The 27,336-nt window shown below is 35.6% G+C and overlaps 1 protein-coding gene across 2 annotated transcripts; it reads left to right on the forward strand.

Annotated features, from left to right (window-relative positions):
- Positions 1-219: 219 nt before the first annotated feature.
- LOC139693941 (bleomycin hydrolase) lies at positions 220-26,630 on the forward strand. Of its 2 annotated transcripts, none has more exons than XM_071592287.1 (9): positions 220-382; positions 778-935; positions 1,022-1,174; positions 1,247-1,339; positions 1,422-1,559; positions 7,903-8,151; positions 13,637-13,863; positions 17,741-17,861; positions 25,808-26,630. In XM_071592287.1, exons 1-9 carry the CDS (start codon positions 373-375, stop codon positions 26,021-26,023), a joined length of 1,365 nt encoding a protein of 454 aa, XP_071448388.1. In that variant the 5' UTR covers positions 220-372; the 3' UTR covers positions 26,024-26,630. The 2 variants fall into 2 exon arrangements, with proteins under 2 accessions (XP_071448388.1, XP_071448390.1); XM_071592289.1 differs by lacking the exon at positions 220-382 and adding an exon at positions 580-598.
- The last annotated feature ends 706 nt before the right edge of the window (positions 26,631-27,336 follow it).

Consider the following 27,336-nt stretch of genomic DNA (forward strand, 5'->3'; position numbering starts at 1 on the left):
TGTCATTTATTATACAGATTCAATTAAAATAATCGGTAAACTCGAATCTGTGTGTCGTTACATTTACAATTATTTTTGCATCACTCTTTTATGTATTAAAATTTAAAGTGAAGGCCGCTGACCGAAACGCACAGATTGCCGAACCGAAATACAGCATCCCTATTTACATAACAGGTGAAAGTTAGCTGATTTGACATTGCCATAAACATATTTATTTCTGTTTATTCAATTTGATCCTTCAAACCAACTCTAGTTTCTTCTAAGACAAATATATTAAATCTATAAAAAGCATCTTAATTTTATGCTCAAACTTTCATTAATTCCACTGGTTTCTTTGATGATTCGCTGACTTACGTAGTTCATACAGCAAATATGGTCGGAAGTAAGTTTTCGTGGCTGAGTGCTGTACATATTTTTTTTATTCTTTTCAGAGGAACACGGCTTCCGAAGTATTTCGGTTCTTTGGTTAATGACTGTGGCTAAGTCCTAGTATAATTTGCTTTCACATTTTTATAATTACTTCCGTTAAGGTTGAGCATTCTTATCATTTTACATAGCCGTCGATATTGCTGAAGTCACTCCTAAATATCGTAGCTAAGTAAATATTGCAGTGATAATCGTATCTGGAGGGATACTTTTTTGAAGTGAAAATAATAATTTAACTCAAGAGTATTCGGAAGTCGATTTTACTAAATTTGACATGTATTTCTTTCCTTCATTTTTGTTTTGTGTTTAGTCGATTAAATAATTCTGCATTGGAAAATATTTATGTTTCAGCACCGTTGAGCCCTGAAATCCTTCAAAAGTTTCGATCCAGCTTTTATTCGGATCCTAAGAACGTTTTGGCTCAAAATGTATGCACCCGGGTGGATCCACTTGAGGTTTGTTTATCAAGGAAACACCTCGAAGAAACTCAGCACGTATTCACCCACAAGGTATAAATTCTATTTAAATAACGCCTGATATATGGTATTGATGTTGATAATTAGTCAGCCTTAAATTAATACTGTTTTTTTGGCAGGTGGAGGTTGAAGGAAAGCCAATGACTAATCAAAAAAATTCAGGGCGTTGTTGGATTTTTGCTTGCCTGAATGTTATTCGGATACCATTTATGAAACAACACAACATAGACGAATTTGAATTTAGTCAAGCACATCTGTTTTTCTGGGATAAGGTAAAAATGAAGCTTATAGTGGAAATTAGATAGAATATTTGATTCCGTCATTAATGCTTCTTTTTATTTTAGATCGAGCGAAGCAATTACTTCTTAAGTAATGTTGTTAGTACTGCTAGGAGGGGAGAACCTGTTGACGGAAGATTAGTCTCATTTCTCCTACATGTGAGTTTCCGTTGTTAACCTCATTGTGGACACAAATGCTTGTTGGTTTGGCCTGTTAATGATTTTATTTGACCTGTTTTAGGACCCTACTTGCGATGGAGGTCAATGGGATATGATGGTCAACCTTATTAATCGCCATGGCCTGATGCCAAAAAAGTGTTTCCCCGAATCATTTAGCTGTGAATCAAGTCTAAGGATGAACACCATTCTTAAGAGCAAGGTAGGGATTTGATATTTATAATCAATAATCCATGAGTTTAGTTCCCACTTGTGATTTTCCACCATGTGTGCTTACAATGATATGTATAGATATTTTCTGTTATCGGTGACTACTCTCTGAGTAGAGTAGTCATGCTCCCAAGTTGTAAATAGTAAAGCTACAGTGTCTAGACATAAATTAGTCATGTAATAATAATTTAATCTAATTCAGAACGTGGTGCGAATTTAAATGATAGAAGTAGTGAATTAGCAACAGGCAGTATTGGCTTATCTTATTCCATGTAAATAAGCAAATTGTCCCACAGGTGATATTTTTGCCGAAGATCACAAAAATTCAATACGTTTGTCACTATTTATTCAAAGGATGAGCTATAATTATTATAATTATTACTTTATTCATTTTGATAAATAGTCCAATCATATTAAATGTCAAAATAGTTGAATAAAAAAGCATATTGCTACATTTACAAATAGGCAGCATGTAGTCTTAAATTAGATGAAAATGCCCATTAAAAGTTCATCAATCAAATATATTCTCTTGAGCTGGCAAGCATTTATCCATCTGGATGTTCACAGTATGGAACATTTAAGTTGAAGTTGATTGAAAAAGTTTAATATTGAAGTTTGCACAATCCCTATAATGGCATATTATGTAAATCAGGTCTTAATGAATAAGCTTCTCAGCTAATGTTCACATTAACCAGAGCTGAAGATGTTTGAACTAACCTGACATTATGCATGTAATAAAAAAGTGTAAATAAGAGGCATTATTTATGTTATTGCAATACTATGCAATGTATTTATACCATGCAATGATCAAATAATGGGATACTAGCAAGAGATATAATAGCTTACTTTTGTAGTAGCAGACTTTGTTTGATGTGTATGGAATGGCTTTGCACCCTAATTCAATTGACCCTGAAATAAAGCAAATTAAATTGATTTAATATGCTCTTTTGGAATCAAAAAGCTGAGCCTACCTCATTGGTAAACAACTTTACTAAGATTATTACTGATGTAGCTTTTCCAGTTAAGTATTAATATCATTTCTCTGTAATTTAATATATTAAATTTTAGTTATTTTTAAGACAATATATAAAGCCAATGTGTTATATAATCATTTCAACATAAAATAAAACAATTTCAATATACATCATGCTGTCAAACCAATCCTTATTCTACCTTTGGGCATCGATGGATAGTATCATTGTACTGTCAAGATTTTAACATTTTTGCAAAGGTAGTGTTGCCAGCATGTAATGCTGATTCAAATCTCTTATTAATAGGCAAATCTTTAATCATAATGGTCAACAGTATTTAGCCAAGCACTAAAGCCATATGGGACACCACACACACTGTAAAAGCTGTAGATTAACAACCAACTGGTGAAGGTCTGTCAGATATGGCTGAAAGTTTCTGATAAATTTCTTTGATACCATGATATTCTAGCTTTTAGAGTACTATAGAAAGTTAACGCGATCAAAAACCTTTCTGAGATGACATAGAGTCAAAGAAAATGATTCCCTCTCTTCAATAACAATACAAAGCAGTTAACAATAGAATAAATCCATAGTTGTTGAATTCTCAAACCAAAAACTATGCTCTGAATTGACAGGCTGCCATTGTGGAGCCCAGAAAATGCTTGGAAGGTTTGTATCACCTACAATAGATGTGCCTTCAGCACAGGGGGGTACACTTTGATCTGAATACCACCTCTAACCCTCTCTTTGCTATTTTTGGAATTAGACATGTGATAGCTGTAATTGAAATACTTCTGTGTTATTGGAGCAATTTAATGGAAAATATTTTTAGGACTTGAGTTTCACTGCGTATGGCTGGGGCAGGAGAAGAAGTTAGTGAAGAAAATGTTGAAAGAAAATAATGGAGGCAATATAGAGATAGTGGAATGTTGAAGCCTATTGTGAAGGTAGATTGTAGCATAAATGGGGTAGGAGAAATAAGATAAATGGCATTTAAGATAAAATCAGTGTGTTTAGAATCTGTAAGAGCTGAATCAGATCTGATGAAAGTTTTCGAGTTGTGTAGAAAAGTATAAGAGGGAAATCAGGGTGTGGTGTTAATCCTAATGCTATCATTAAATGAATTACTCTCCAGTAGAAATGCATCCTCAAGAGCTGTCATTAGTTCAGGTAGGTCATTATGGTTCAAATAGTAAAGAATCACACCACTGGCCAGCAGATTCTAAGCTGAGAAATGAAAGGACGCCTGGTTTATTTTGGAAACAATTGATGCCTATTGACCTTCATTTTCAGAATATCAGTTTACATGCATATACTTTGGCATTGTATTTACAGCTAGTGATACATAGTACATCTCTTAAAGCGAGCATTTTGTTTCATCAGCGTGTACATTCCCTTTATTCAAACTATCACAGAAAACTTTATTTTATGCTATATGCTCTTCAATAATGCTTCCTATTTGCTTCAATTACAATTTTTTCGCAAGGTGTGTTACTGCTGGCTGGTTTTCCATGCATGAAGTGATGATACGAGGAAAGATTTTGTGCTGTCATGGCAAATGCCAATAGTTCTAACTACTCCCTTTCATGTATTACACTATGTGAGGTGATGAATAACTGATATTTTAATGGCTGATTCAACCCTAGAAAAGCTGAAGAGCATGCAAATTTCATTGAATTGATTTATTCTGAGTTCCTAATATTTTCATTCTCATCGACTTCCATAAGATATTATGTCAAAATAATCCTTCAAGTATGGCCAATATCCAGTTTGAGGAGTTTGGTATCAGGATGACTTCAAATGAATGAATATGTACTGCAGATTCCATGAAAGATCAACTTTATGTTGTACTGTGGCCAGATTAACAAACTAGTTTTAATTACCTATTTCAATCTAGTTTTTAACTATTTTTAAATTTTGTGAACTTTTGCAATTATCAAAGGGCTATTCTCTCCTAGTAGTAGTTTTGAGGGGAGGCGACCGACAGCTAAGGTCATTTGCGCCATAGGGGATGGACAGGAAAGGATGAAGGGTGGAGAGAAACCCGGCGTCGGCATTAGCCTACTCTTTACGAAAGGCGCCAAGGGGTCCGCAGTTTAACGTCCCATCCGACGGACGGCGTACTCCCTCAAAGTGCCCTCCACAAAGCACCTCAAGTAGGGATCAAGATACCTCTGAAAAATATTCAACACCGCCGGGATTTGAACCCGCGCCCTCAGGGTGGGAAGCCAGTACGTTAGCCCCCGCACCATCTCGATCCCCCTATTCTCTCCTTTCAAAAGTAAAAGAATACCTTTCATGGGCACCTTCCTTCTGCAGTTGTTTCAGAAATGATCTTGTTATGGAATAAAAGGATGATAAATGGATAGAAAATAGCTTTTGTTCTCATATATACAGTTTTCTTGCGAAACTAAAATATTTTATGATAATCATTAGCATGCAATAAATAATGTTATAAAACTGGTAGCTTGGAATTATTGGAAAAAGCTCCAACTACATACTTACTGTCCACATAATTTTATTAAAATAATAATTAAGATAGCAATTTGTCTTTGTTTATTTTTCCTTTGGAAAATACTTTCAAACAACGCAGATTAGTATTGATTGCAAAAGGTTCGACAAATTTGCTCAGCTCACCATGTTTTTGAAAGATTTATTGATAGTTTTCAAAAGTTTCATTCTTCAGAAGAATGAAACATTCCGAGAAGTGTCACTACATGTAATCCGTGAAAACTAGCAAACATGCCTAAATTAGTTTCCTGTCTTCTGTTGTAAAATATTTTAAGGCATGAATTTGGAGTTGGCTATAGCAGCAGCTTCTTAACCTATTAAAAACTAATGCTGCTAATGACATGGTTATTCACATTGTGGATCCAGTAAGGGGAATCAACCAGAATATAATGGGGTATAGTTGTTTGCCCTCCTTATAGTTAGCTTAAAATATTCTTGTGTATCAAAAACAAACTTTTTGGCTTAGTAACTATTGGCATCTATAAAAAAATAAGGACATTCTGAAAGATATTTTGCTGTCTAAAAGAAGAATTGTTAAATTTTCACTGTTAGATATCCAAAATGAGTACTTTTTTGTCCCACTGCCCAAAGAAAAACAGGGCTGTCATCTACCATATGTGCCTATGATGCCCTAGTTATAGAAACTGGTACCATAGGAAGTCTAAAACAATACAACATTCTGTAACATAATCAAAGGAAGGAAGAAGGACCTTCTGTGCTAAAACAACAACTCTGAGAGGAATACTATAAGGTGGACTATAGTTATATTTTACAATGCATTGAATATAACTGGCAGTGTGGCTACCCGTATAGAAATGCTAGTTGTATTTATTTATTAGAAAATATAGTAAGATGACAATTTTTAGAAAAAGTAGCCTGAAATTGTATAAAATCACATGTACTGTGACAGATTCTGGATTTGATGTTTTGAAAGAGCATCAGTTCAATGGTGAAATGCTGCTCAAAAGTGAAAATAATGAAGGAACTGTGCAATCAGTCTGTTAGAGGATGGGGAGCAGGGAAAATGGGTGATTAGGGGTTGATCAGTTTTCAGTTCAAGAAGGGGAGTGGCACACATGATGCCATTCCAGTAATAAGATCACTATAGACAGGCAAATAGAATACATTCTGGATGTATTTGTTTGTTTTGTAGATTTTGAAAAGGTATTTTATAGAATAAATTGGGTAAAATTAATTAATGAAATTCAGAAAACAGGGGTAGATAGGAGGGACAGGACTTATCCACAACCTGTGTGGGTTTCAGGTGTGAGTGGTTGATGGAGAGTCCGTATGGGCAGTGTTAGGAAAAGGAGTAAGACAGAGGTGTCCATTATCACCTGTGATGTTCAATGCCTATGTAGAGGAAATGTTTAAAGAGGCATGGGAAGGAAGAGAGAGAAATGAAAGTCAGTGGGGATTCCATAAAATCATTAAGGTTTGTGGATGATTACACCTTAACTTGCCAGTCAACCAAAGGGTTGCAAACAATGTTGAGCTCATTGGAAAGCCAGTGCATTAGGTATGGAATGAGAATAAAGTTAAATAAAACAAAGGTTATGCAGATTCCAAGCAAGAGAAAGACTAACTTAAATTTTAAAATAGAAAAGCAAAAACTGAAGCAGAAGGAACAGTTTACCTATCTCAGAAGTATTTTGGACCAAAATGGTCACAGTAGTAGGGACATAAGTAGAAGAATTCTGTTTAGCAATACAGCTTTCACAAGGAGGAAGGAATTGATGACCAGGAATTTTAAGTGAGGATGTTTAGATAAGGCTCATCAAAAATTTGATATGAAGCGTAATTTTGTATGGCATGGAATTATGGTCATTGAAACAGGAGTTGGATAAGATAAGATTATATTTGAGGCTTTTGAAATATGCGTGTGGAGATGGATGGAAAAGGAGAAATAGAGAGAAAGGAAAACAAACAAGGAAGTGCTAAGCTTGGTGGGGAGGTTTATATAGCAAGGATTTTTAGGAGAAATCCAAAGGAGGCAGGAAAGATGGGTGCAGAGTGTTTTTGATTAGCAACGGGATGTTGAAGGCTGTGATCAAGGGGAGAACGTTAGACAAATGTGGAAGAGGAAGGAATAGGATAGGCATGTTGGACAGAATTAAGGGATAAAGGAACTATGCGGAATTGAAGAAGGGCTAATTAGAGTATTGAATGTCTGTTTTGTTTTATGTTAGGAAAATCAAGGGAATTGTCATTGTATCATTATTTAGTTTTTTCCATCTAAAACCTACCTTAGCCAGTTGATTACCGATAATAATAATTTACACTTTTAAAGTTTCATTTAGGTGCACCTTAAGTATTTTTACCATATTGTATTGGGGCTTTTAATTGCTAAAAATGTAAAGGTTTTCAATACAGTTACATTGCATTCGATGAGTTTCGTTCATGACTAAAAATGAATATAAATTTGTAAGTACTTGAAAAATTTATTTCAAAACTTTTACTCTTGTCTTCAATAAAATGATGCCATGAACTTAGTTTTGATGAGTTTATTTAATTATTAAAATAATAAAAGCTTGATAAATATGGGTGAAATATTTCTCCCATCCAACCAGAATTTTAACAGAAAAGTTACAATACAATGACAACAAGTTACAAAGTTAACAGATCTCCACAAGGTTAATTAGAAGGTTAAATTGTTTTTATGAGTAAATAATTAAATTAATCTAAGGATATGAAGGCAAAGATGTTCTTTGGTAAAATTTGATGCAATTTTAAGTATAGCAGGTGTACTGTTAAAAATGAAGACTAAGAGTACTAAGCTTAACTTTTGATATAAATTATTTTGTATTTGTCCACTTCAAAATCGTATTTTAACTAATAACATTTATTTTACAGTTGCGTGAATACACCAAAGTTTTAAGGGATTTAGTAAATTCAGGTGCCAGTGATGAAGCTATTCAAGATAAAATAGATGAGCAAATGACTGATATATACAGAATTGTTGGAATATGTTTGGGTATTCCATCGGAGACTTTTACTTGGGAGTACTATGATAAAAATAAACAATACAACAGCGTTGGGCCAGTGACAGCTAACGAATTCTATGAAAAGTATGTGAAGACTTGCTTTAACGTCGATGACAAGGTGAGTTTACTGGCAGCATGCAGTTATACAACCTTCATGTATTTTCATAATATTATTTTATATATAATAAATGGGTTGGTTTTGTACCAAGGTTGTTAAATGAAGAGTGATCACATTTTCAATTCTCGTAATTTGTTTTGCAGGAAATGTTTTCTAATATTGTGTGCTAATATTGTAATGTATGTGTGGTATAAGTGTTATTGATTTGACTCCATTACTTGTATTGCATCAGTGGTAGCCGTTGTGTGTTAAAATATGTTCAGTTCTTTCAGTAATGTAGCAAATTAACTGAACTTGCTCATTTTTTACAAGATGCAAGTTCAGTTGATACATGCACCTTGCAATTTCGCGGTGAGTAGTTTGTGAGCTAGTTGCAGAGAATTTGTTCCCCCATACTAAGTAGTAACAGTGGTACCACACTGGCTGTTTGGCAGAAATATGTGCAGTAGTTGATTTCTCCCTCCTATCACCTACAGGACAGTATGTGCATATTTGTCATTATAATTTGACTCAATTAAGTTTTGCTCATGGTTCGGTGATCATGTCAAACAAATGACAATGCAGGGTGTCAATTCCTGGGAATAGGATGGCTCTCCCTTCCCATTGTTGCAGGGTGCCTAATTACAGGGTTCGTCCGGAAAATAAGTGTACAGAGCTCAGGAAAAAAAATTTATTACACTTTTACATATCTTAAGCTAATATTCCTCAAAATAGGACCCTTGTGAGTCGATACACTTGTTCCAGCGGCGTTCCCATTCCTGGAACGCCCCCGCGAAGGCATCATCGGGAACCTCTCGAAGACACGTCGTCACGGCCTCTTTGACGGCGTCCAAAGTCCCGTATCGCGTTCCTTTCAAACTCCTCTTTATCTTCGGGAACAGAAAGAAGTCCGGTGGTGCCAAGTCCGCAAGTTTGCAGTGATCCGCAAGTTGTGTCGCGATTTCCAAACGATTGAGTCTTTGATCATCACTGAGCACTTTCGGCACCAACTTTGTACAAATTTTTTGCATCTGTAATTGCTCCCTAATAATCTCGTGCACTATTGTTTTTGGCACATTACACTGCTCTGCTATCATCCGAACACTAAGACGACGATCAGAGTTCAGTACATCGCGAACTTTTCGCACATTTTCGTCGGTGAGTGTCGTTGATGGGCGTCCAGGCCGTGGTTCGTCGTCGACCTCTTCTCTGCCCTCCACGAACATCTTGTGCCACCGAAAGATCATGTTTCTGGACATGGCTGACTCCCCGTAAGCCTGGTTAATCATACTGACAGTTTCGGTAGATGATTTCCCAAGCTTTACCGCAAATTTGATGGAATAACGCTGCTTCGGCATCGCGTTCCGTGACGTGGGTCGAGCGTGGAGGTTCGCGTTAACAGAGCTCCTCACTACACCACAGCTCAGAGCCGACTGCCTTTTTCAGCGTCGCTTGCCAACATACCCCTCTCCAATCGCAGCCCGTCAGAGCGGTGCTGGGCGCACCTGGAGCGGCGGGAAAAAATCAGTACACTTATTTTCCGGACGAACCCTGTACAGCGGAACCTCAATCGACGAGCATCTCGCATATCAAGTAATTCACATTACGAGCAAAATTGTTGGTCTCGAAAATGATTTGCTTAGTGAGTGATGAGGAGAGGGGAATTCCCAGAATGATTGCACGCCTGTTACTCCAGTTTGTGTTTAGCACTTCTTCGGCCAGCATCTTAGTGTTACTAGTGATGACACATGTTTCCAAACTTGTATTCATTATTATTATTATTAGTGATCCTTTGGTACAAAATTTAATATTGTTTTGTGTATAGTGTTAAAAATGACCCAGAAGAAAAATCCTCGAGAGGAAAGCCACATAAGAATAAAAATAACAATAGGAATGAAAAGTTAAGTCAAAGAAAATCAAGAGCAAGGTGTAAGGCTGACCTAGTAAGCACATAAACAATCAGTTGTTATCAATGATTTGCATTTTCTTCAAGCACAAGGACAAAATTAAGAGGATGGGATGCTTCAAAGAGAGTGATAAGAATATCTATGCAACAGGCATGTATTCTGTACAATGACAAAAAGTTATTTCCCATTTGGATTAAGGAAAAGTAATTGCAATGAAGTTTCATTTTAGAGATGGAGAAGGTAATTTTCGCCAGCTTCGTCAGGGTTATCAATGACTGAAGAAGTATTTAAGGGGAGCTGTGGGTGGCTCGAGAAGTTTACAATAAAAGTAGGCATTTATGGCGTGGTGAAGAAGCAAGGTCTTGAGTTGAAAGCAGCAGAGAACTTCATAGTTGATTTGTAGAAACTCATAAATTCTGACAGTTACTTACCTGAAAAGGGTTTTAATTGTGATGAGATGTGTCTCTTCTCTAAGAAGATGCTGAAACAAACATTTCTACACATTACAGTAGAAGGGAATTCATTGCGCGGTCATAAGCCAATAAAAGGCCGTTACCCTTTAACAATGAAAATGGAAAATTAGATATTAAACCCCTGCTTCTTAACCATTCAGAAGTGAAACAGCCTTCAAGAAGTGTTTAGTCCAAAACAGCAGGCTAAATGTGGTATGAAGAATGAGGCACATATCACAAAAAATAACCTGTTTATTTCGATTAATTTTTGCTTTTACAAATAGAGTTTACATTCCTGATTACTTCATTCTATGATAGAAGAAAAGGTGGATATATCTATGATCCTAAGCAATGCATATATAAGTTTTTCTAATTATTTTTTTGGTGTAGAAGAAAGCATTATCATATTTTAAATTAATTTATATATGAGAAATTGTTTCACTAAACAAGTGTTTTGCTTTATGAGAAAGATCACGGAATGAATTATAATCGTATTACAAGGTTCCCCTGTGTAATGCAATTCAAATGAGATGTTCATTTTCCTCTGATGACCCATTTGGCAAAAATGCTGGACATTCATGAAAGATCACATCATCAGCCATGATAGCCTCTGCTCAATGCTTGCCATTTGTGACCTTCAAAATGTTTATGGGAATTCTTACAGTTACCTATCTGTATGAAATGGGGACTTGGGTTGCACTAACCAGTTTACAATCCTGCCATCAGAAATCTATGAAAATATTTGGAAGCTATTCATTAATTTGTATCTAACCATTGCATTATAGTGGCAAAGTAACATAGTAACATTGACAAGTTTATTTATATTGATTATCATTTTCCATGACATCAAACCCTATGCATGATTAGTATGTCTAAAAAGTATTGAAATTAAAGTAAACAACGTGGGTTTTCCACTTAGAAAATTTTTTTATTTGCGTCCTAAAAATGCAAAAATATACAGAAGACTACAAAGCCTTGTTGTCAGTAGAAGACACAATTTTGGAACAAGACCTTATTGTTTCCAAGGCAGACAAAGGTAACGCAATAGTTTTAACTAAGGACCTCATGCCTGACTATCAGGAAGTGTGCAAAGCTTCCAGCAACTCATGTGAAGTGATAATAAGCCCTTGGGAGAAACGCAACCTAATACAAATGAATCCATCAGTGCCCAGATTACTTGGTCTGCCAAAAATCCACAGAATCAGTACAAGCAGTCTGTGTAGCTGTGTACCTATTCAGCCTGTGATTTCCAATGTTTTAGCCCCAAACAACTTATGGGCTAATAAGTTAAATGTCTTATTCAAATATTTTTTCCAAATTTTCCCTGAAATACGGAATAAAAAATTCACCAGAACTTGTGGATCTGTTGTCTTAAGAAATAATAACTCCTAAGTGCGTAATGGTATCATTTGATGTCACAAATTTATTCCCCAGTGTTCCAAGATCAGGAGCTCTAAATCTATCGGAAGTTACCCTTGTTAAAGCAAGGGTTCCAACTCAGGTGATTTTTGAATTGTGCTCATCCTTAAAAGTGTGTGTAGAACAAAACAGTTTTGTATTTAATGGCAAAATATACCAAAAACAAGACAGCTTGGCTATAGACTCCGCTTTCTCCACTATGAGCAGACATTTACCTGACAATTTTGAGCAACTAATGTTATACTCAGAGAATCCCCGCATAAAAAATATCCTCTGCTGGTATAAATATGTTGATGATGCTTTCTGCATCTGGATGGGTGCTGACAGACAATTAGACAGTTTTTTGAATTTCCTCAATTCCAGAGATACACATGTAAAATTTACCACGGAATTAAAAGCAGATGGATCCCTCAACTTTCTAGACTTAACTATTACAAATAAAAACAATAGGTTTGATTTTTCCATTATCAGGAAACAGTGTTATACAGACCAAGACATTCACCATAATTCTAGGCACTACACTCCTCTTAAAAATTATCAGCCTTCCATGCCATGTTACACAGAGCATTTTCTATCCCCATGTCTAAAGAGAACTCTCTAAAACAACTCAGCATCGTAAAACAGATCGTAGTGAACAATGGATGTAGGGAAGTGTTAATTGATAAACTTCACTACAAGAAACTATCCCATTTGGCCAAGTTAGCCATGTATAATTCTCCCATATCTGCAGAAAACCAGCCACAGTGGCGAAGATTCCCTTTTCTTGGCCACTTGTCATTAAAGGTGCAAAGAAATTCCAAAAGAAAAGGTAAGACTGGCCTTCTACAACGAAACAAAATTAGGCAATCTGTTATGCCACCGGAAGGGCCAAGTTGAACCCTTACAAATGAGTGGGGTGTACAAACTCCTCTGTAAAGACAGCAACCAGATATACATAGATGGGAAGGAGATTTGAGACAAGAGTAAAAGAGCACTGAGCATGCTTTAGAAACATCTCCACGTCACTCTTTGCCAAACACCTAAAAGATTGTGGCCACAGCAGCGATTTCATCCTCCAAAATCCTGCGAATTGAAAAGAAAGGCCACCGCCTCGATGCGCTGGATCAATAAGGAATCCTTCCACACATGGATTACAGGGAAGATGTTTTGACCGATGAATTTCTTTACCCTTCACGTTTCCTGTTATTGTATTTCCCTCACCCATCTGCCTACTGAATGGACACCAAGCAAACCTTTTCAACAATGTCGTAACCCCTCCCAGCCTGCATCTTAATCATCTGACTAATTACCCTGTGCCATTCTTCCCATTCACATTAATCATTTCCCCACTCCTCTGCCAACTAACTTGATGCCAGGCAAAACTTTTTCATAATTGTATTAATCCCTCCTCCCAGCCTGCTAATTTATCATATTACCAGTCGTCCTCCTCTGCCCTCTCATCATACCTCAACTAATCCTTTCCTTCGTCCCTCCTCTTTCCTTACGTCTAGAGATATATACTGTTTGACCTGTATTTTTACATGGCAATGTTATACCATAAATAAAATTAGATCATAAATAAAAAATTTTCTATGTGGAAAAGCCAAGTTGTTTATTTTCTATTTCAAGTCACGCCAGAAACTGTTTCATTTATGACTAAAAATAATTATGGTAAATGGGTCTGCAATAATGTGAAGGTATTCTTCTTCATAACCTCCTCAACTTCTGTTATGCTATTCATTATTCCAGGTTTGTCTTGTGACTGATCCTCGTCCAACAAATCCTTATGGAAAGGCTTACACTATTGATTGCCTTGGAAATGTAATTGGAGGAAGGGGCATCATATATAACAATCAACCTGCTGAGCTCCTGATGAAGCTTGCTGTGAAGTCTATACGAGCTCAGGAAGCTGTGTGGTTTGGATGTGAAGTTAGCAAGCGTTTCGCTGGAAAGCAAGGCATTGAGGATATTCATGTGTAAGAAATAATATTTTGTATGTAGGATTAAAGAAATACTGTAGACAATTACTAATGAATACTAGGGAGACCTAATTATTCTTCTGACACTGAAGACCTCTAGGGACTATCACATGGAAATCAGTCATACTTGGTTCTAAGGAGCGAAGTATATTTAATATGAATTGTTATGGAGCAGTCTTCGGCTGGAATACTACCTTGATCAAAAAGTTCCCGGAATAACCACCGTGTGGCACTCCCATCGTTCCGATTTGAGTTCTGTTTTTTTTGTTAAATTGGTACATCTGTTGTTGATATTCCCTTTAAATCTTAGTGTCATAACTTGACATTTGCAAAAGTTACGTAGCCAAGAGTACATCTATCTCTGTGTGTGTTGGCGATTTTTTACAATTGCAGAAATGGATTTAAATTTGCAACAACGAACTTGTATTAAATTTTGCGTAAAAAACGGATTTAGTGGCGCACGGACGTTGGAAATGTTGGAAAAGTGTTTCGGCAACGATTCTCTAAAAAAAACGGTCGTTTACCAGTGGCACGAGCGGTTCAGAAGTGGTCGTGAGTCAATCGAAGATGATGAACGCAGTGGCAGACCATCGACATCGAAAGTCGGTGAAAAAATTGATAAAGTAAAAGAAATGTTGGTCAATAACCGCAAATTAACCATCAGAGAAATAGCGGAGGACTTGAACATTGCCTATGGATCCGCCCAAGACATTGTGGTTAATGATTTGGGTTTCCGTCGTGTAGCAGCAAAGTTGGTGCCAAAAGACCTCAATGTCATGCAAAAAAGAGACCGTGTTGACGTCGCAAAAGACATGATTTGCGAGGCTGAATCCGATCCCACATTCATCAAAAGGATCATTACTGGAGACGAGACGTGGGTTTATGAGTACGACACGCAATCCAGACATCAGGCAAGTGAATGGCGTTCACCAAATGAGCCGAGACCAAAAAAACCACGTCGTTTTCAGTCAAAAAAGAAGGCAATGCTGACGGTTTTCATGGATTACAACGGTGTAGTGCATCATGAATTTTTGCCAGAAGGCCAGACAGTAAACAAAGAGTATTATTTGGGCGTTATGAGACGTTTGCGTGAAGCAATTCGCCGAAAGAGACCAGAAATGTGGGCGGAAAACTCGTGGATTTTGCACCATGATAACGCACCGTCGCACAGTGCTATCATTATTCGTAATTTTTTGACGAAAAATGCAACAAATACCATCCAACAGCCACCGAATTCACCTGATTTGGCTCCCTGTGACTTCTTTCTGTTCAATCGAGTTAAAAAACCATTACGGGGAACGCGTTTTAGCAGCCGAGAGGAAGTAATGGAAAAATCGCAGGAAGCACTGATGGACATACCGAAAACCGAATATAAAAAATGTTTCGAGGATTGGATCAAGCGCTGGCATAAGTGTGTTGCAGTCGATGGGGATTACTTTGAAGGGGACAATATAGATTTAGATGAATAAACTTGTATTTTTAATTTTCTGAATAAATTCCGGGAAATTTTTGATCAAGGTAGTATTGTAGATTTTGCTGGTGAATAATGTAACTGTAATATATTTCCTTGAAGTGGATTTAAAAAAACTCCCTACATAAGTCTCTTGAGTCAGTAACCCAAAAGGTACAAATTTAGACATTTCCCATCCTTTTGTGGGTTTGTTTTTTTGTGTAATCCTCCAGATCCTTCTCATTCTCTATTTCCTCTCCCGAGAGCTTAAATACGCATTTATAATGGCTGTAATATATGGTTCTTGCGCATAAATACAGCTTCACTCTTTTCCCTGAGGCACTCACTCATGTGATCACACACCCTGTTCCGAATATGAAAATGACAGACAACAATATTTTAGGGGATGAGGGCTTTTGGCCAAGGTTTAAAAAAATAACTTCAAACAACCAGGTATTCTGCCTTGATGATGATAGTCTTCTCTCAAACTCATGGTTGCTTTCTACTAAATTGTGGTTTTATGAAGTAATTTTGATTTTAATTACTAAGTGTTTAATTCACAAGATGAACAATATGAAATTTCATCAAGTAAAGCCTGGTCAAGAACCTGACAGGCTGTCATAAACTGCTAAAGAAAGAATTACCTTTTCTTCCATCCATTCCACTCATGCCTTGGACTCTGTACAGCTTGCATTAATGATGGCAAATGCCCAGACGTGGAAAGCCGCGTCGACATCATGGTAGCTCGGTTGCCCATTCCAAAATGCAGTCATATTATGTTCATGCTAGTCCTGTGATGAGTATTGATAACCACTGCCATGCCTTTTTTTTACTTGATTTGTGATGATATATATACACTTATCATGAACAATCCATCAGGATGACCTCTTCTATTGATTTTAACTTTTTAAATTCCTCCATTCTATTGATCTATGAAGACATTTTCTGGTGTCAAACTAATAGTGGACCCTAACTGGCCAGTTATCCTTCATTATTTCTTCTTTTGTAATGATTATTTGTCTCACTTGAAAGATCCACAAATTATTTTGCTCACAAGGATCATTTTTCTATTATTAAAGATTAGGAAAATAAAGTGAAGTCCATGATAATAATAAATGTGGATTCTTCTATTCAAAAAATATTTGTTCAAATTAGAAAATAATCTCTTATTGCTTGCATGGAAGTGTGCAGTATGACATTTTGATTATTTATTATAGCCAGGAGGGAAAATATGATTCTCAAATAACAGTAAACATTGAGTCATGCACGAGGAATAATATTTATTTATGGTTTTTAATCACATTTCCCTGAAATGCCCAAAAAATTTAAGTTAGCCTACGGTAATCATTGCCATCATGCATAATTCATGCATTACAATGCAACAATTGCTGAGTGTAAAAATTATTCTGGTCAAGGCGAATGATTTTTTTCACTCTGCAATTGTTGCATTGTAATGCATATTAGCGGATTTCTCCATCAAAAAGTTACTCTCGCGGCATCTCCCGCAATTTCTTGTAATAATTCAGGCAATTAGTTATATATATTTGTTATGGATTTATTGCATTGTTATTGGCAATTCGAACCCACTGTCTCCTAACAAGGATTTTTAGTTATATATCAGTCTCATATCATGCGATACAACATTTTTCTCAGTTTAACGTCCTGCTAACTTCCATTCTGTGACATGATATTTTTTCCTGAAGGAAGTTCATTTAAGTATTTAACATCTTGACTTGTAAAATATTATTTCTGTTGATTGAAAATATATTATTGCTGCATATGTACAAGTGTATTTATTCTCAGTCATATAATTCCAAAAGTGGCCAAAAATCAATTAGATTCTCATCTTTAATAGATGATTTAGGAAGCACTGTTTTCCGTATTTATATGGCTTAGTCAGACTTAAGATTTTAGAGTGAATGTATCTTAAATTAGCGACATCATTTAAGTTATAGAATGTATTGCAATCATTTGCAGATTTTGAAAAGAGTTAGATTATCTATGTATATATTTACATTGAATATATATGCATAGGAAATTTGATTAGGCCTTAAAACCATTTCCTCTTGCATCTGTAATGAGGAGGAAGAAAAAATTAAATTAAAAAAAATGTCAGTATGATGAAATGTAGCTTGAGCAAGATAAAAAGAGAACACATGTAACTAGTAAATTGGTCTTGCGTGAAAATATTTCATAGATATGCATGAGCTTCAAATTTAAAATGTGTATTCTTTGATGTATGTTGTACATCTGGCTCGTATCAAAACTTTCAAAGCAGAAGATTATCTCTGTGCTTCCATAAATTAAAAATATTATAACGTTATCTTGATTTTAGTCTCTAAGGTTTAAAATTGATCAATTTTATTTCATGTGAGCTTTTAGGTATGATTAATTATTGCTAATGTATGTTGTTTTTCTTTTTAGGCATGACTACAAACTTGTATTTGGAGTTGATGCAACTATGGGCCTTAGTAAAGCAGAGCGTTTGCTGTATGGAGAATCAATGATGACCCATGCTATGGTTTTTACTGCAGTGTCCCTGGATGTAAGTAATTTTGAAATTGGTTGAGAAATATGCATGAGTTTATTGTGCATATTTAATATTCTCTAAGTCAGCTGTTATTGTACTATGTTAAATGTGCAGGCTTTAAATTCACAAAAAAACTACATAAGCTAGTACAGGTCAATGGAGAAAGCCAAAACCATAATGGCTGTCCTCTGATATTTCTGGTGAATGCATTTTCATTCAAAATCTTTTCTTGTCTTCTTGCATTTTCTATGTGTATCTTCTTCTCCTAGTGCTGGAACCGATGTTAGCTGCTACACCTTTTCTATTCAGTCAGAATCGTATCAGTTACTCTCCTATCTTACTCCTCTATCCTAATATATACGCTCCCATATATCCTCTTATTTTCATGTAATTATATCATTCATGAAATCCCATTGTATTTAATTTTCTTTTCCTTTAATCCATTCAATAACTTTGCTTATTGGACATATTCTTTCATAATTTCTTTCCTTATGACCAGAAGTAGGTGGGTAGGTTTGAAATATCACCATGTCCTTGGTTTTGGTGTCAAACTTAACTGCCATTATCCTTTCTTTATACATATTGCAATTACCCTTTTGTTTTCCCTCAGAATTTAGTTTAAGATGATTCCTACTCCTACTTGACCAGGGATTATATGTTGTAATCCATTTCACATATGATGAGCCACCGCCATGGATGCAATTTTACCTGACAATTGTTATCTTATTTCCTATTCTATAGCCCAAAAAGGTAATGTTTTTCTTAGCAAATTGGATATTAAGACATCACCACATAGGTAAGTGATCTTATTACCTTTTAATATGGCATTGATGCATGCACTTTCTCAAGTTCTAAACACATAATAAAGATGTTTTAATGTGTCTATAATGAAATCTGACTGCGTTGCCCCAGACTATTTTCTCTTCGTGGGTTTAAAATAAATAAAATTTATATTTTTCCTGCTCCTTATGCAATCCAATGTGGCTTGCCATTCCAAGGGCATAAGAGTGACCTGAATCTTTACCCACTCCTCTGCCCTCTAGGGAGGAGGTCATTGGCATTTGGTTGGGGGGACCTCCTAAGCTACTCAGTCACTCCAATCATTTATACACCTTAATTGCCCCCTCTCTTCAACAGTAATCTCTTTAATAGGAATCTTAGGACTTTCCTTTCATCATGGTTACAATGGTGAGTGACTTTTTCTATTCGCTCTAGAGTTCTGGAGAGGAAAATTTTAATAACTGTCCTATTATAAGTATAAAGGCAAAAATTGTTGCCATATAATTTCCAATGGGCTTGTTATTTGTAACTCTTAATTAGCTGGTACACAAGTGAAGGGGCTTAAATAAATGCAGAAAGTTTTATTACGCTCTTTTTACCTCACGTGTACCATTTCTTATGGTGCCCTGTGACTACGGCCGAATTTAAACTGATGGCCGAGTATAAACTGCCAAATTTACTTATTACTGTTACCCTAATCAAAACTTTTATTGCAATGGATCAATCAATACAATGAAAATAAAATTTTATTTCTTTATTTTATAACCCCAAATATTTCAATAAAAAATTACAATACAGGGAGAAAGCAATCCTTTCACTTGCATTTATTAAAACTAAATCCTTGTAAATCTGCATTCATATCTCCTTAACAGTGTTATTGAATTTAATATTATCTTATTGTTGAGCAGTTATCAGTAATCTCACATTGAACCCAAGGCTTTCTCACAGGCTTAAAAGTTCAATATAGAACTGGTAATATTCAGCAAGCTTCTTCACAAAATATTAAATAACTCTTGTATGTTTGTCTAACATCCTGTGTATTTCACTTATTTCGCTCTAATTCATCCAAATGTGAAAGGCATAGTGTCTAATTATGCTACCACCTTCAATAGAAAACTTTCATCAGAATAAGGAAGTGAAGGCATTTTTGTAGTCTCCAAAGGGAGCCAAATGAGCTTTCACCTCCAACATACACCAACCACTGGTGTAGCTTGTCATGGTTGTTAATTAGTACTTCAAAATTTTATTAATGTTGAATAACAAATATGTTATATCGTCTTACTTATTAGATGTATACAGGTTGTCCTGTATATTGAGGAAGTAGGAGACAAGCTTCAGGATTTTCAACATTAAATGCTTCCCAGAATGATGGGTGTTGATTGTATTTATAAGATTAAGAGTATGGTTAAAAGGATTTAATTTTTTTTCATGGTTTTTATTATAAAATGTCTTACATGACAAAAGAAAATTGGCTGGCCTTAGTAGAAAAGAAATATTTTTCAGTGAGTCATTATAATCAAGCAATATTTTTAGGATTTGGATAGAAGTGGATAGATGTAGTCTCACAATTAACTGTCCTAGTAGTAAAAACTTCTTTCGTCAAATTTACAAATATAAAAGGTAAGGCAGTAGATATGCTATTTTCAAGCATCACCAATGAAGAAGACTGCCTGGGGGTTTCATCAATAATAATCATAATAACCCATGTTGGAAAGTAAAATTTGCGGGATACATTCTGATTAAATTTATTCCATAGTAAGAATACTGCTAATGCATGACTAGTCTGTAAATTTACAAGATGCTTCAAAAAGGTCTAAACAAGTGTGAAAAATCAAATATACTATATTAATTCAGACAACTTAAACAGCTGATTTTGGAGTAATTTTTTATTGAAATACTTACAATTGCATACCTTAATGTTCAATATGACATCCATTTATGATGTTACCCAAAACCCATCGTAACAATGAAGCCTTACTTCTTTAAACTGTGGCATAGATTCTTGCTATGAGCTCAGCAAGGGAAACTGTTCGGGTTGGTGTAAAACTTGACTTTGATAAATCTCTGGAAGCAAAATTTGAGAGGTGTCACATCTAGGGAATGAGTTAGTAATTCATTTGACTAACCTCAACCTGTCCATACATCTGGAAAGCATTAATTGAGGAAATCCTGGATCTGTTGAGGTAGTTTTGCATTGGGCTGGAAGTGTATTTGGTGTTCTAGGTCATCCTTATCAACCTGTGTGATTAAAAATTTTTCACGCCTATCTAAGCACAGTATTCTGTTGTTTATGCTAGAAAAAGAAAGGACCACAAACTTTGCTTTTGCTTAATTCATAAAAGGGTTATCAAGAATTTTTGTGGATTTCCAGTGTACCAAATCTGACATTTGTGTGTTATGACTTGACCATTTAAATGTAAAATCATCACCAAAGATTGTTTCCAATGAAATCCTTGTATTCATTCAATCAATGTATTATTTCTGTACACATCTCCTACACAAGCCACCTTATTGTCCTCCCTCAAATCAATAGATTTGAATTGATTGGGAGTAAAATTAAGCTCTTAGCCACTGCACTGATAATATAAATAATAATTCCAATGCCCATTGAAATAATTTCAAGCTATGTTAATTCTGGAGCAGTTTTTATGTAGACTGTGAAAGGTCTGTGAGACTTAATGCTGTTGGTACTATCTATTATCCAAGACCCCCAAAACTTAGCAGGCAAATTAAAAATTCTGAAGATATAAGGGAATTTGTGTGATATTTGTTATTGAGGAGGAGAACCAGGCCAAGTGTGTTCACGGCTTCTGGAAAATGACATTTCATGGTTAGCTGCCGCTATATACTGCAGCTGTTTTTGTTATTTTCAAATGAAGAATGAACTGCAACTTTATTGAATACTCTTCCTAACTTGTCTCGTGTTTTCCCCTCTATCACAATCTTCAACATCCAAATGGCAATCAGAATGCTCTGCATCCATATCTCCTGCCTCTTTTGAGTTTCCTCCAACAATGCACTCTTTCCTGCCATGCATAGCATTTCTTTTGTTTTTGTTCTTTTCTATCCAATTAACCTTTTCCATCCTTCTCCACACACATTTCAAAAGCTTCCAGTCTACTGCTATCATCCTGCTTCAATGACCATGTTTCCATGCCATGCAAAACCACATTCTACATCAAAGTTTTGGCAAGGCTATTCTAAGCATCCTTTTTTAAAAGTCCTGGTCATTAATACCCTCTGCCTTGTGAAAGCTCCTTTGCCTAACAGAATTCTTCTACTTACATACATCTCCCTAATACTTTGCCCATTTTGGTCCAAAATACTTCTGAGATAGGTAAACTGTTGCTTCTGCTCAGTTTTTGCTCTTCTATTTTAAAATTTAAGTTAGTCTTTCTCTTTCTAGAAAACTGCATAGCCTTTGTTTTATTTAACTTTATTCTTATTCTATACCTAATGCACTGGCTTTCCAATGCGCTCAGCATTGTTTGCAACCCTTTGGTTGACTGGCTAGTTAAGGTGTAACCATCCACATACCTTAATGATTTTATGAAATCCCCACTGAATTTCATTTCTCTCTCTTCCTCCCCATGCCTCTTTAACCATTTCCTCCACATATGCACTGAACATCACAGGTGATAATGGACACCTCTGTCTTACTCCTCTTCCTAACTCTGCCCATACGGAATCTCCATCCGCCACTCGCAACTGAAACCCATACAGGTTGTGGACAAGTCCTGTCCCTCCAATCTGCCCCTGTTTTCTGAATTTCATTAATTAATTCTACCCAATTTATTCTACAAAATACCTTTTCAAAATCTACAAAACAGACCAATACACCCTGAGGGTATTCTATGTTCCCATCTATTAGTGACCTCAATACCACAGTGGCATCATGTGTGCCTCCCCATTTCTTGAACCCAAACTGATCATTCCCTAAAAAATAATTTGCCCTGCTCTCCATCTGTTTGTTGATGATCCTGAGAACTGCTTAACTTCGTGAACAATCAGACTTCTTGTTCTATTGTCTTCACTAATGTCCATAGAAACTCTTTCCCCCATATTTTTAGTAGTTCTGTGAGAATGTTGTCTGCCCCCTCAGCCTTATTTGATTAAAATTCCCCTAACCACCTTTCTATCTTACCATCGAGGTAGCCTGGACCTAAGCTATCCTCATTATTGTCAAATTCTCTTTCTATATCTAATCGCACTGGCCTAATGTCTTTGATAAATGTAATAAATTTTATGATTTCTTTATTTTTTCATATTGTCTCAGCTTTTTTTCTTATTCTAAATAAATGTATGAATGAAATGACCATTTCTTGTGTGTTACTTTGAATGTGAAGGAAAACAAAGTAATTTGTTGAAAAATAATAAAGGAGTTGTTTGAAAGAGATGGCAACGTTAAGGTAAGGTGGCTGTGAAATTGTCCAACTGGGTAAGATTGAGACAAAAACAGGGGAGGAACAACCTAACATCATCACAATTTTCTTTACTCCCTTGCTTGGAAGGAGAGGCAGCTGGCTAATACTTCCACTATTATTCATCTACAAAAAGTAAAATGCCCCATAATCATTGTGACCATTCTAAAAGATGCTTAGGATAAAATGTGCTTTTGTATCAGATATATGAATTAGGATTGTTTCAGTATTGAAGTGCATCCTTTAGGTTTTTAGGACGTCTGTAGGTTACTAGTTCACTTAATGATCTCAACTCTTTCCTCTCACTGAATTTACCATGTTCTAAGATATGGGCTCTAGCCTTGCATCTTATAAGTGAATAAACATCCAAAGATAAAATTATGATCAAATTTCATCATAACATTTGACAAATATTCCATTTTCATAGACCATTTTAGCTCTAATTTACAATCCTATTGCTAGATGAATCACCAGTTGTTGCTCTATCTTCTTCATTTAACATAGAATCTTCTAGTGAACCACCCTGAAATAAGAGACCTATTGAATGCTTCTTATGGCACATCAGGTGGGGTACTATACCACAAAAATTAAACTACATTATTGTTTCTTGGTAGTCTATCATTTTAAGTAGGTTTTGGATGGACACAAACTCAACACCCCTACATTTCTTAGCCTTGCCCAAGATACAACCTGACCCCCAATACACTAAACCCCTATTCAATTCTGCTATTCAAGTCCTTCCTCATTCCATCCTTCATACCTATCTTTTCCTTCACCCTCCTCATTTGTCTAAAGTTGTCACCTCTATTCCATTATGTATCAATATGCTTTGCATCTACCTTTTCTGCCTTGTTTAGATTTTTTCCAACAATCCTTTTCCCACCCCTAGCATGCCTAGAACTTCTTACTTCTTTTTCCTTTCTAGTCATTTTTCTTTTACATCCTTCTCCACTTCAACATATCAAAACCCTCGCATCAACACCTATCATCTTGCTCCAATAACCATGTTTCCGCAACATACTAAACCATGCTCCATGTTAAAGTTTTGATGAGCCATTTCTCAACTTCCTTACTCACCATCCCCGTCATCTATTCCTTCCTCCTTGTGAAAAAAGCATTGCCTAATGCAATTCTCATTATGTCCCTATTACTGTGAACCATTTGGTCCAAAACACTTCTGAGATGGATAAATTGTTTTGCCCATTATATTTTGACCCTCCACTTTTAATGTGTGTTTTTTACATTGATATTCATCCCATCCCTATCACACTGCTATTCTAATGTGCTCAGAAATGATTGTAACATATTGGCTGACTGGCCAATTAAGTCTTTATGATCTGGATACCCAACTGATTGTATGAGAAAGGCAATGGAAAACCTCAATTATTTATCCAACAAACTTATGATAAAATACAATATATTTGCTTAAAATTAAATGTGCTATTTTTCACTTGTGAAGTTTTTTTGTGGCACAGTTTTCAACGTGAATACTTCATCTTCAGTAGAAGAAAGTTGGAACAAGTACATGCTTACAATAGCGCAATTTACTTTCTCCAACTGAAGATTTTGTGTCCATATTGAAACATGGGTCATAATTAAATCTGTGGAAAATCTCATTTTTTAAAAGATATTCCATGTAGTATTATTTGAAACTTTTTTAACATTAAATATCCCAGTTAATCTCATTTTATTCCTCCTGATGGAGGTTGAGGACTCAGTGAACAGTTTTCATTAAGGCACTGTGGACAATTATATTGATTGCTCTTTTGATTTGTCAAAATACTGATGAGTTGTGAATGATTTTGCACTAACTGTGAACTTATCTCTTAAAATAAATCACATGCCACTTTATTTCTGCTAAAAGAATTGTCACTCATCCAGCCTTAATCATCTATAAATGATACTGAAAAGTATTTATTCTTTCTCTTTACAATTGCATTTCAGTCTCTACCATTTGCTGTTTAGAAGACAACTCTTTCAATGGTTTTATTTTTCATAGTTCAGCACCCACTAGCACATCCTTGTGTTATCCAAGTTGTGTGTTATTAGCTTTTGTATTGCTGGACGGCTATTTCTATGACATTTTCATGAATACCCTATGAGATACCCTATGTCCACGTAAGAAAAATAAAAGTCATACTTTCAATGATTATTATTGCAAAATGCATGAAAAATATTTGAGCTAAGAATTAAATGAAGCATGAGATACATCCTTCACGTGCTCAGGAATCTTCAGTATTAACGTAAACTTCAGTGCTCTTGTCTCTGTGATTTTACATTGAAACTCAGTCTGCAGTTGGCAATTTAATGACACAACTGCATTTAAAATATTATCTTTTCCTTTTGCATTCTCTACTGGTTTTTATTTTGATGCTGTTTCCAAAATGAATAATCATCCAAGAAGGTTTTAGATGTGTTGGGGTCTTCTGAGTTGTCAAGCCATATCAGCTTGATGTCCGATTGAATTTATTTTACTCTGATAAGGATTTAATATGTATGGAGGTGATTAGAAGTTTCAGCATGTATAAAAGGTGAAAGATGTGGGGCTGAGATGGATTTTGGGATGCATTTCTGCTCCAGCTCATCATGAAATATTAAGGAGATTGAATAAATTGCTCTGTTGTTGATTCTATTATTATACCTTGTTTGTCTTCTTTTCATTTGTGTTAGTATTCATGGTGTTTTACAAAATGACAATATATTGACATTTGTTCCTCCATTGCAAGAAGAAGCATTTTAATTTTTTTTTATGTTTTACAGAGTGAAGGAAACCCTGTGAAATGGAGAGTAGAGAATTCATGGGGAGACGAGCGTGGTGAAAAGGGATATCTTGTGATGAGTAGCGAATGGTTCAAGGAGTTTGTGTTAGAAGTGGTCGTGGACAAGAAATTTGTGCCCCAAGAAGTCATGGACGTTTTTGAATTGAAGCCCATTGTTCTGCCTGCTTGGGACCCAATGGGAACCCTAGCCAATTGATGTGTGCTGGAGTTTAATACTTACCCCTACCTCGTTACTCTCCCTTCGATATGGTTTACAGCTCAGTCTTATAAACCATGGGGATGTGGACTTAGGTGTAATTTCATTGCTAATTTACAACAGCTTAGGAAAAATTGTTTAAAACTGAGGGGCTATATATTGAGCAGAAAATTAAAAGAAATTCTAGGACAGAACGAATTACAAACTGACCAGGTAATTAATTGAGTTAGGTTATGTGAAAATGAGTATTTGCCATTAACCTTCCTATAGTTTTGTGCCATTATAATGGATAAGGTTTAATACGTGCCTGAAGACCTATGTATTGCCGTCAATTTATTTTAAGGTGAACATTCAGTGATTAGTGTTAGATATGCAAAGATAACTGATGAATCCAAGCACTGATGTTCTAATTTTCTCATTGTCCCAGATTTTGGAACAGAGCTATGATTGGTTTATGTATATTAACAAAATTATCTGGTACTGATGGTCGAATTCAAGAAAATTACTGCATTGTTAACCTAAGTGTGCATGTACTGGTACTATTCTAAGGGCTGAGAAATGTGAGACAGCTGTAAATCGCTTTTAATATACAAAAATGAAGGAGTAATCATTTTTTTATTCCTGAAACCCATTTGTTATACTTAAATTTATTTTACTGATAGGAAAAATAATATTGGCCAAGGGTTAATGATACTTGTGAGTGAGTTCGCTGAGTAATGCCTAAATATTAGAAGTCACATTTTAAAAGAGATTGAATTTAATCTTTCCAAATTTACTATGAAAAAATATTAAAGATCTTTAATTCTGTGATTTGTTTCGCATGTTAATTTAAACCACCCATGTAAGTTCTATGTGCTGTCAAGTTTCGGGAAAACAATCTAATGTATTTATCATGTGTGTGTGTTCAAAATCCTGGAGCAGTGCAAGAAGGTAAGTGTGGCATCAAGGCTCTTCTGATGAAGAGAACCATATTAAGTCTTAAGGCCACTCAATTTACATATCTTCAGACAATCCACTATCTTATTAACATTTTAGCTAGAAATTGCCCACTTCCAGCTTGACTAGCATTAGCTTTGACAGGATATACAAAGGAATCACAGTTTCATTTAATAAAAATTATGGGTAAATATGGAGGGTGCCAGATTATCTTATTTAATCCTTGGAGGATCCTGACATTGGAGATTGCTTTCTGATTTCTTTTGCAGGTTCAGGCTTAATTATTATTAAAACCTTTAACGTATCCCAGCTGTAATATTCATCATGGCACATGCTCAGAAAAATAAGCCATACAGGACTGGTCATCTTGTTCAATT

Source organism: Hetaerina americana, unplaced genomic scaffold (genome assembly GCF_022747635.1).
Source record: "Hetaerina americana unplaced genomic scaffold, ioHetAmer1.1.p SCAF_5, whole genome shotgun sequence".
In the NCBI taxonomy this organism is placed as follows: domain Eukaryota; kingdom Metazoa; phylum Arthropoda; class Insecta; order Odonata; family Calopterygidae; genus Hetaerina; species Hetaerina americana.